This window comes from Sminthopsis crassicaudata, chromosome 2 (assembly GCF_048593235.1).
Source record: "Sminthopsis crassicaudata isolate SCR6 chromosome 2, ASM4859323v1, whole genome shotgun sequence".
Taxonomy (NCBI): domain Eukaryota; kingdom Metazoa; phylum Chordata; class Mammalia; order Dasyuromorphia; family Dasyuridae; genus Sminthopsis; species Sminthopsis crassicaudata.
Window position 1 is genome coordinate 612,815,479 of NC_133618.1, and position 11,609 is coordinate 612,827,087.

General features: G+C 39.1%; 1 protein-coding gene across 2 annotated transcripts in view; it reads left to right on the plus strand.

The window, feature by feature from the left end:
• CUTC (cutC copper transporter) overlaps positions 1-11,275 on the plus strand; it is an 18,356-nt gene extending 7,081 nt beyond the window's left edge. For both annotated transcript variants that reach the window (XM_074296045.1, XM_074296046.1), the window contains exons 7-9: positions 6,988-7,015; positions 10,301-10,406; positions 10,797-11,275. In XM_074296045.1, the coding sequence (XP_074152146.1) occupies positions 6,988-7,015; positions 10,301-10,406; positions 10,797-10,908 (246 nt within the window). In that variant the 3' untranslated portion in view covers positions 10,909-11,275. The remainder of the gene's footprint in view (positions 1-6,987; positions 7,016-10,300; positions 10,407-10,796) is intronic.
• The last annotated feature ends 334 nt before the right edge of the window (positions 11,276-11,609 follow it).

Consider the following 11,609-nt stretch of genomic DNA (forward strand, 5'->3'; position numbering starts at 1 on the left):
TAGGGGATCAGGAAAGATTTGGCCCTGGGCTCAGGATTTTTAGATTTTATCATAGAGATATGTAGTCACTGTAGATTTGGTTTTTTGTGGAAGGGGGGAGAATGATGACATGTTTAAATTTGGTTTAGCAATGTCAGTTGGCAGGTGTTCGTAATATAGATTGGAGAGGAGTGTTGGGGTGAGGAAGAAGGAAGGATTAGGACAGAAGTTGCAATTGGACCTAGATTATTGGAAGAATTATTATGTCCTCAGTTGAAACAGAATTTTGGAGGAGTGATAGGTTGAGCAGGAGGTAGCATTTGAGTTCTCTATATAATGAGTCAGTTCTGGTAAAACAATTCCCTGGGCTCTTTATACTATTTATAATAAGAGTGGACAATGAGCAGTCTTTACTTGACTTTTCCTTATGTATTTCATTGTGTCTCTAAAGTAGTGGGAAATTGGAAAGGCTTAAGTATAACTACAAGTCTCTTGTCCTGCTGTGTTAAAGAGGGGTGCTAAAAGCTGAGGGCACTCGGCCTGTACGGCCTGATTGTGGCCCTTATTCTACAAAGTAGATCCTGTTTTCCCATTCTTCCCAGTGTCCCACCCCACCCCCACTTCCCTGCAGCCACAGAGTATGATGTAAAGACCTGTCTTGAACCACCCTATCCCTCCCAATTCGCTCCAGAACGAATGGCCTGACACTTAGTACAGTTGTCCAGTTGATAGTTGGTCTTGTAAATGTGCAATGTCTTAGTGACTCTTCTGTCTATGTCTGCACCACACCAGGTTGGATGGCACCTGGACTGGGCCTGCCTGAGGCTGAGGCCTCCTGGGTTCGGCCAGGCAACCGTTCAATCTCCCTTACCCATTTGCTGTTAGTAGTCTGTGTATAAAGATGAATTAGACTTGTCATTTTTCTCTTCACTGGATGTTTGTTTATAAAGATTTGACATGTTCATAACGTTTATGGAGCAAGAATTTTCAATCTCCCATGGTATATATTAATCTTAAATATAGGTAGATTGTGGTAGATTTAACTGTGGGGTTAAATGTCAAGTGCTGAGAATTCCTTGGATGTGATCATTTAAAATTAAGGGATTGCCCTCAGAAACCAATTTGGGAGGTTTGAAATTTTGGTTGATGACATGTCTTAGGTTCTACATATATACCCTTTCCCAAAAAACATGGAGCTCAGCAACTATTTGCTTTTCTTCTTGGCTTTTAATGAAAGGAAATTTGAAACCCACATCACAATAGTATCTATAATATACCTGGGTCTGTTGTATTACCATTATAATTTAATTAAGGGCAGCTAGATGGCACAATGGATAGAAGACTGGCTCTGGAGTTAGGACCACCTGAGTTCAAATCCAGACACTTAATAGCTATGTAACACTGAGCAAGTCACTTAACCCTGATTACTTCAATTTAAAAAAAAAAAAGAAAGAAAGAAAAATGTAATTTTTTTCCATTTGTTTTTTGTTTCTGTCATGGTTTTTCCCTTTTGTTGTGATTTTTCTCTCCCAATCTGATTTAAAGAAATGTAAATTTGAAGAGTTAATATAAATGTAAAAATAATAGTAATTTAAGGGAATATTAATTGTGTTTTACTTATATTAACAATGCCTCAGGTTGTTGAAATGGGTACAACTTTACTTATTATTACAGGTTAAGAGGAGAATGGGCTCTCCTCATCTGTTTCTTTTCTTTCCTTATTGACACCATGGCATCTCATCATCTGGAGTGATTTCTTTTGCTTCCTGTTGTTTCTCTGTCTCCTGTGTTGGTCTTCTTCTCAATTTCACTGTCACAAATCTTTACTTCTTTACTATAGTCTTCATTTTTCTTGCCACTTTTCCTTGTTTTACAGTGTTTTCCTTTGTGTAACATGTTCTTGACTTTTCCTTTCTCCTCTCTGTCTTATTTTCCCTCTCTCTACTTAGTTGTATCTTTTCTTACCTCTTGATGATCTCTTTTATTCCTTTGCTTCCTTTCCCTCCTTACTTCTTTCTTTCCCTTCTATCCAGTTTCTCTCTTCCTTTTTTTCTCTTAACCCTTTAGGACTACTTTTCCCTTCTTTCTCCTAACCTTTATTTGGAATATGCAAAACAGGTATATATGGAATACAGGTGTGCTTTTTAGTACTTATTTATGATTGAATGATATTCTTCCCATTTGTCATATCTTATGTGCGAAAAACAACTTCACTAAGTTAAGTTAGCTCCCCAACTAGTTTTTTTCTTGTGGCTTATTGTCACTTAATAGAAGAAAAAATGCTTATCCTTATTACATTACATGTTCATATTCGCTAGAGCAATTGAAAAGACACTGCCTAATTAGAGAATGTAGTTAACATTTATATATGTTGTCTCATTTGGGCACCCCACAATAACTGTGATATAGATGAGGCTGAGTTAATTGACTTGCCAGTTATCATACAACCACTGAGTGTCTAAGGCAGAATTTGAATTCAGCTCTTCCCAACTCATTTTATTCTGCATATAATGATAGCTAGAATTTACATAGCATTTTAAGATTTGCAAAGTGCTTAGTAAATATCTCATTTGATTCTTACAACAAACCTGACAGATAGGTGCTATTGTTGCCATTTTACAGATGAAGAAACTGAGGCAGATGGAGCTTGACATGTATATAATGTGACTTGTTAGAGATAACTTTCACTTCCACTGTCACTATTAACCTACCTTCTTCCGAAGAGCCCAAGTGACTCTTACAACCTGGAGACTGGACTGGGAGGTCGCTACTAATGTATGTGCAGGGAGTCATAGAGTAGATGTGATTTACGGGACTAAAGTTTAAGGTTGCTGCTCATTTAAACTCTCGGGGGCTCTGTTATGCTCAACTACTTTCTATGAGATAGATTCTGAGGACCTCAAAATAGAGGTGAGATTGATATTATATTTGCCAGATTTTTTTCTGATAGGCCTAGGAATAAGGACCGATTAGCATTAGTTAGGGAGAGTAAAATAAACCCTAATAGATACATTAAATTGTACTACTGGTTAATTGATGTGATGGTCCAGCAAGAGTAGTTGAGGGTATGCAGAGTTTGTTTGACATTCAGTAATCTCTCTTTTAGAATATCTTGATGCTGTCATTTCTCTGCTAAAATCCTTGTGAAAAATCAGTTATCATCACCCCCTCAATGAACTAGTGGAGTTTTGAGACAGAAAATTTCATTAGTAGTGATTAAGAATAGATTTTATATTTTTGTGGTGGCAAGGAATTGAAAATTAAGTGGATCAATTTAGAAATGGCTAAGTTGTGGTATATGACTGTAATAGAAATTATTCTATAAGAAATGATGATTCTGGTTGCAGCAAAGCCTGAAAGATTTGCATGAACTAATGAATGAAGTGAGCAGAAGCAAGAAAACATTGTACATAGTAAAATCAATACTATATGATAATCAGCTATGGTAGACTTAGCTCTTTTCAACAATAGTGATCCAAGACAGTTCGAATAGACTTGGGATAGAAAATGTCATCTGCATCCAGAAAAAGAACTATGGAGATTGGATGCAGATTGTAGTATACTATTTACACCTTTTTAAATTTTGTTTTATTTTTTTCTTTCTTGTGTTTTTACCCTTTTGTTCTGATTTATCTTTCCCAACTTGACTAATATGAAAATGTTAAAAATGAAGAAAAATGGAGAAGATTCTTATACTTAGAAGGGGAAAGAATAGGTTTTATAGTGTTACAAAGTTTTCCTATACCTTATCTCATTTGTCCCATGTGCCTAGTGAAAATAGTGCTATTGTCCTTGTTTGCAGATGAAGACATGGAGACTTAGAGATTGGGAGTCAATGCCCAAGATCATTCAACTAGGACATGAATCTTATGATAACAAATTTTTCAAGTAAACTACATTTGTCAATCCATATTGTTAGGATTCTTACAAGGTGCTAAGTTGGTTGTCTAATTTAGCATGGTTCTTAATGATTCCCTAGTTCAGAGTTCACACCTTTAAAGGAGTTCGCTCATTGGTCCTTTAAGGAGCTCCCACAAGCCCATTCTCTGGGAGGATATAAGGAGCCAAGATTCAGTGGGGAGAGTCAATCTGGAGGGGGTCAAGGGGAGAACTTCAGGGAAGCTCAAGGAGATTCAGAGCCAGGATTCAGTGGATTCGCAAGTCTAGGAGATTCACAACTCTAAAGGAAAAGCCTGCTTATGGACTTCCAGGAGATTTAGGATTGGATTGAATTCTGGGAAACCCACAATCCCACACTCTTGGAGGCGGAGTGAAGATTTCATTCATACTTCGACTTTCATGCTGGCTGGAGACATTGGGACATAAGCTCTTGGGGAACCAAAGGGAGAGGAAGGCCTCCAGAAAGCTAGCTGAGCCCACAAGTGAAGGAGACAAGAAATAAAGGATCTGGAGATAAGATTTGGAAAGAGACAGTAAAGGACTTTAACCCCTGGCTGGATTTTGGGGTGATGAAACTGAACTGAAGCCAAGGCTGACTCCAGAAGCTCCCCAAAAGATCCTGCTCCCAGAGAACGAGCACGATTTAGAGACAACAGAACATCACATTTTGGGGCCTGAATGTGGGACAGACAAGATTCTGATTTCAGTGGAAAAGTCTCTCTGATCCAGATAATAAGGGTGAGTAACAAGGAAACTTTGTTAAAAAGCTAAAGTAGAATTTCAGCAAAATGGGGCAAATTTTTAGAAAACAGCCTTCTGTGTCTGTACAAGAAAAAATGTTTAGAGAGCATTGTCAAGGTTATGAAAAGCCAAGGATTGATTATAATTTTGGAGGAGATCACTGAACTTTTAAAAACTTTGCAGTTCATATGTCCTTGTTTTTTTATGGAAAAAGAATTGGATCTAGAGGAATGGAAATTAGTAGGAGAGGAATTTTGTCAATACTACAACAAAATTGGACCTAACTCAATTTCTAAAGGCACACTTAATGCATACAATATAATACAACTGGCTTTAGGAAATTATATAAGTTATAAAATAAGGAAAAAGAAGAGAGAACAGGAGGGGGAGGATCCAACTAAACTAGGTGAGAAGGATGAATCAGATAACAATGGAGTTAAGTACAATTTTGAGCAACAGGAGCATTTCCCATCTCCTCCCTCAATTAACCCTTCACGGGTGGAGGAAGGAGGAGAAGGGGAAGAGGCAGTGACACTAACAGAATCATCTGTGAAGCAGCCTATGACAAGATTAGAAAAAGCATTGGTTAAGGCAAAAAAATGAAGGACAAGATGTAAGTGATTTTATAGATGCATACCCTGTGATTGAAGAGCTTGACTCTAAAGGTCAAAAAAGGAGAAGATATACTCCTTTTGATTGGATTAAGGATTAAGGATTTGAAAAAAGGTTGTACTCTTTATGGGGCTACATCCTCTTATGTTAAAATGTTATTAGATAATTTGGCTTATGAAATCCTAACCCTGAATGATTGGAAATCCATAGCAAGGACATATTTAGAACCTGGACAAAACTTGTGGCTTTTGGTGTATCATGAATTATGTAGGATTCAAGTCAGATGCAATAGGGAAACAGGAGTTAACACACAATTCTCTTTTGACCAACTAGCAGGTGAAGGTCAGTATGGAGAGAATTCAGAACAGTGTATGAGCACATTTCTAAGGGTGCAATAAAAGCTTGGGGTTCCCTCTATGGACAGAAAGATCAAGGGGAAGCTTTCACAAAAATAGAGCAAGGTCCCAATGAACCTTTTGTGGATTTTGTGGGACGTCTGCAAACTGCTGTCACAAAAACTATTGGAGAGAATGCAGCTACAGAAATAATGACCAGACATCTGGCTATGGAAAATGCTAATGAGGTTTGCAAAAGAATTATATGGGGGCTAAACAAAGATGCCCCTTTAGAGGAGATTATAAGACGCTGTGCTATAGTGGGCACAAATGCTTATTATAGTCAGACAATGATGAACATGGAAAGACGGGGTCCCTCTTGGCAAAAGGACTTCTAGAGAAACTTGTTGATGTTTTCAATGTGAAAAAGTTGGACATCCCACTGGGCCTCCGAATGTAGATTGACCCAGGGAAATGAGAAGCGGAGCCTAGCTACAAGATATCAATCAAAAGATAGGTGGGGCATAATGGCAGCTAAGGTTACACAGCCAATAGAAAAGCAATCAGATAGCAGAAACGGATTCTACTTGGGGAGAATACAGGCCTTTTAAACCAACAAGGCAGTGTCCAGTGCAAACAGCTCCAATGTAATTGTCAGATGGTGAGAAGAGACTTAGAAAGTGGTCAATAGAAGGAAATTAGATGGGTTAACTGCCTGGGAGAAAGGGTTTGCTTGTATTTTTACAGATGGAGAAGGAAACAGATGGGTGGCAACCAGCACCTGGAGAGAGACAGAAAAAGAGAAAAATCTGGGAACAAAAGAGAAGATCTAAGAAACATCTAACACTGAAAGAGCATGGCTGATAAGGAAACTGTTAAAGAACTTTAAAACCAGCAGGAATCATTGGATTCCCTAACACAAGATGAGACTATTGTAGGACTTTAAAACTTGCAGGAATTATTGGATAACTAGCACATGAACTATGGACAATGGATTCCTTTTGGACTATTTCTAGGGGTTATGGATATGTTCCTCGTGTTATGTTACTATGTGCTTATGTAATTATGTGTAATATCTCCCATATTGATGGATTTATGTATACCTGTTTCAAGGTCATGACCACCCTATGTTCTAAATATATTCCTAGTAACCATAATATTTTAAGCCAGTTGGGTTCTGTTAAAAAGTTTCTCCTTTAATATGTTAAAATTAACTCTTTAGGTCTGGTAAAGCTCTTCTAACACAGCTCTTTCAGTTATCCCACTTAAAGGCTCAAAAGAAATATGGCAGATTTATTTGAAATCATATATCAAACCTGATCATAAGAAACTAAATATGCTTTGACTCATATTTCTAAACTCTGTCTCATTATCACATGCAAAGGAAGAATGTTTAAATTTGCCTTTTTTCTTTTTTCAGGCAAAAGGCAAGATTGTGGTAATGCCAGGTATTTATTTATTTATCCATTTGCTAGCAGTAACACTGAAATGTAGTGTAGAGGAGAAAGGAGACAGATTTTAAAAAGCAAGAAATGTTTTAAAAAGAAGAATGTGATATTTAGGGGAAATTAAGGATTAACAGACCTGTGTTGACTAAGAATTTCACGGATTGGGTATTTTGAAATGAAGAGAATATGCTGGTAGTGGGTGAGCTAGTGAGCACTTAGAATTGGAGAAATCCTAGGACGGGAGAGGATATCTGTGAAGTAAAGATTTGTCTTTTTGTGGAAAGGATTTTTTGAAATCATAGTAGTTTTCTTTTGTTATGGATTGATTGATTGATTGATTGAAAGAGAAGCAGCATATAATGCCATTAGAAAGAAATTCTGTGTCAGAAGGATAGACCACATTGTAGAATTAGGCCTTTGTTAAGATCAAGGTCAGTAGGGGGCAGCTAGGTGGTGCAGTGGATAGAGCACCAGCCTTGAATTCAAGAGGACCGAGTTCAAATCTGGTCTCAGACACTTAACGCTTCCTAGCTGTGTGACCCTGGGCAAGTCACTTAATCCCAGCCTTTGGGGCGGGGGGGGGGGGGGGGGGAGATCAAGGTCAGCAGTCACATTTTGTCAAATCTAAATCAGTGAGTCTGTAAGTGGAGGTGAAGGACATGGAGAGGTGATCCAATAAATAGTATTTGAAAGGAAAATCAAACTCTAGGGAAAGTACGCAGATAGAAATGAAGCATCAAATAAATGGGATGTTTTCTCAATTCCTGAAGATCAGTGGCCATTAAATTCTGGCTTTTCGCCAATAAATCCATAAAGAGAATTATTTATTCTAGGTGCTTCCGATACTTTATATGGAATTGAAGCTTGGAAGCAAAATAGATAATTTGCTTTGGAAGTTATTTAAGGGCTCCCAAAGTCAAAGGAAGTACTTAGAAGAAGAAACTTTGAATCCAGGATGTTGGGGGAGAGGGAGGAGTAGGAAGTAGGAGAAGCAAGGTGAGGAGAAGTGTATGGTTATCAGTTAAGAATTTTAAAAATTTTGAGATACTGCAAAGCAAGGGATTGTACCCTGAGCATATGGAACATGTAATGTTAAAGTAAGGGACATACATCAAAAATGCTTAGTGTTTCAGGGAAGGCAGCCTATTTATTGTCTATTTAAGTTTAGAGAAAAGCATTCTTGTTTACTTTTTGCTTAGAGCAAATAATTTAAAATTGTATGCAATCTTTAATTCACAGCCTCTTAAACCTAAAAATCTCTGAACTTTAGTGATGATAGAGTGACAAAGTTTGATCTGAGTAAAATATATAGAAATATGGTGAAAACTTAGGTCTGTGAAATTCATTGTAGAGTAAAATTAGGAATAGTTCAACAGTAAACTCTTAATTTGTGGAGAAAAAAAATTAAGTTGTTTCTATTGTGACTTGAAATTCCAGTTTCATTACGTTCAGTTGTTGTGATTATTGTTTATCCTTTATTCTCGAAGAGGCCATAATGTAGGGAAAGTATTGCATTTATTTGAATGATGAAGGGCTTTGCAAGGTCTCCTGCCTCACTTTCCCTTCCAGAGCCAGATATAGATAAAGACAACTAGAGATTCAGTACAGATTTAGAAGAGATCACATTTAACTGAAATATGTGAATAATGTATACATTGCTCAGAAACTATCACCGATGAGGATCAATTTAGTATAGAAAGGTAGGGAAAGAATAGTCAGGTTCAGTGGTGTTATGCATCCACACTGCAGTTAGCTAGATTTCAAACTATATGTTAGAAACTGATTGGTAAAACAATAATTCATATTATAATATTTATTTGGGAAAATAGACATAACCCCCAAAAAACTATTAGTACAGCAGGTTCTTGCAAAGAGAGATCTAGAGCTATCTATTTGTCACAAATCTTAGCCAAAGTAACTTTTCACTTATGGTTTGGGATTCAGTGAGACACAAGATCTTGTTTTTGTTTAAGATATTATTGGCAAAAGTTCTGGAGTATAATTTAGTTTGCTTTTTTCTTAAAATGCATAATTTAGAATGTTTAATAGAAAATAAGTGTTTATTTCCTCTCTTTGGTTTTTCACTGAATTTCATTGATGAAATCCCATAGGAAAAAAATTAACATGATATAATAAAAGTCTCAGTTATGGATCCTGGTAACTGTCTGACCTTAATCATTCACTTAAAAATGAATTGGCTTTAAGAAACAGCAATGTACATTGCTGTGATTGACATCCATAATCCATCCATGATGATATACCCTGAGACACTGCAAGGACCTAGAGGGTCTTGACTTAAATTTGTTTTGATCATTCATATTGTAGGTTTAGTGTGTTCTAAATTTTTAAAATTCATCATGTATGCTTTACTTAGTAATATTCTCCAGAATTTCAAATTTAAGCATTTGTCCTATTGTCTATAAATAGGAACTACCCTTATTCTCATGAACTCTCTCCCCTTCATTAACTTGAGGACCTGGCCGAGGCCATCGTCTACAGCCCTGCGCTAGCCCTGTCGGGGAGTAGTCCTGGGAACAGATTGGGCCACGCTGAGGTCCAAGGCCTAACTGCAGGGGGCAGGTGTGAGGAGTCTGCACAAGGCTGCCTGGCACTTGTTGACCTTGGAGGTGCCAGCAGGGCTGGGGCTGTCTGGCCTGTAATGTTGCCTCCACAGACTATGTGGGTCACAGCTGTGTCTGGGATGAACATTAGACCACCTGTTCCAGGTTCTTGGCTCACGAAGTTCCTGAGCTTGGAACTTCTGGGAGAAAGTCATAGACGTGAGGCAGAAGGTCTGCAGTGTGTATGGGGCTTGTGATACCCATCTTTCGGAGCTGCCCTGTGGCGTGAGTCGACTGGCCACTATGGCCCCATTTTACAGAGGAGGAAACCGAGGCCCTGAGGGATGATTTTTACCTTAGCGATTTAGCTTACAAGATATCAAAACCGAAGCTTCCAGATATCATCTGTAGGGTGCTTTGTCTGACCCCAATTTTGCCTCAGTGGACAAAGTTGTAGACCCAGCTGAAATAGGAGAGTGTTTTCTGAAAAGTGACCAGAATTATTAGGCAAGCCCGGCAGAGGGCTGTGGCACAGGCGTGAGGCAGGGGGTGGGAGCTGCTTGATTGATGGATGTCTGTGTCTGGTGCTGGGGCACCGCCCCATAGCCTCTGTCCTAGGAAGGGGGGAGGGCTGCAGAGCTTGGGCTCCATTTGGGTTTGACTCAATGAATGGCATGCCACCGCATGCCTGCCATATGATATAGTGTTTGGCTCTCTCCCTCAGGAGGCGGCATAACTGAGAGAAACCTGCAGCGGATCCTTGAGGGCTCGGGTGCCACCGAGTTCCACTGCTCTGCCCGCTCGGCCAGGGACTCGGGCATGAAGTTCCGGTAGGGGTTCTGGGAGGGGAGGCGGGAGTGTAGGAGTGTTAGGGGGTGCTTAGGTGGGAAAGGGAACAAATTTTATTGTGGGACACTAAAACTGAGAGGGAGGTGACATCACCCTGCTGAGGGTCTGAGACCACGTGGGGGCTAAGACCTCCCCCTGAGACACAGGAAACTTGGAAGGAAGTCCCCTGCTGCCAGTAGCTGCATTCTTCCTAAGCTTCCCCCTTCCATGGGCCCAGCCTGGTAGTGGGCTCTGGAGAGCCTCGTCCCCTATCCTGGTCTGAAGTCTGGGTCACGGGTGGGGGTTAGAGGCAGGGAGCAGAAGCACATGGATATGGGGCTGGGCTACCCCAAGCTGTCGGAATTAACATTCCCTTATGGTTTCTTTGACAGAAACACTTCTGTTGCCATGGGTGCTTCACTTTCCAGCTCAGAATATTGCTCAAAGGTGACAGATGTGGCAAAAGTAAGGACCTTGACTGCCATTGCAAAGAGCGTGCTATAAGGCTACCCAGAGCCCCAGTAGAGATGTGAACGTACCTGGATCAAGGTTGGAGGAGACCTGAGGTCTAAAGCTGCTAGGACCCAGACACTACAGCTTTACCCTTCTCTGGGCAGGACTGGAGATTGACTTTGGCTTGTCATACAGGGACCGTGGGATCCTTCCAGAAGAGAGCCAGTTAGTTGGAGTAACTGCAGTCTCTTTTATTCTTGCCAGCCTTCTCCATCATCATGATGAAAAATAGCTGGATCAAGACTTTGTCACAGACTTGGTCTGCCCAGTAAATGGGATTAATTTATAAGCTGAAAAAATGAAATTCAAGATCTACCTTTGATTTATCTTTGTGAAATAAAACTTGTCACTTCTGTTAGATTATTGTCTATTTAATTTTTATTCTGGATGTTGTGTTTAGCCCAAGTAAAAAAGGAATGATTTGACTTTTAACTTCTTGGATTGGATTTTAACCATCAATCAACCAACCAACAAGTATTTATTGATTGGTTTTTATATATCTTACACTCTTGTGTAGGTTTTGGGGAGAGATAAGTATGGAAAATGGTTCTTGGCATTAACTATTTCAATCTCCACTAAACTTTTTTGTCTGAACTTCCAAAACAGTTTGACTGTGCCATATAATTAATACTATGTCATGATTTCCTTTTTGCTTCATGTATATAGTCTCCTAGATGACAGATCATATTTTG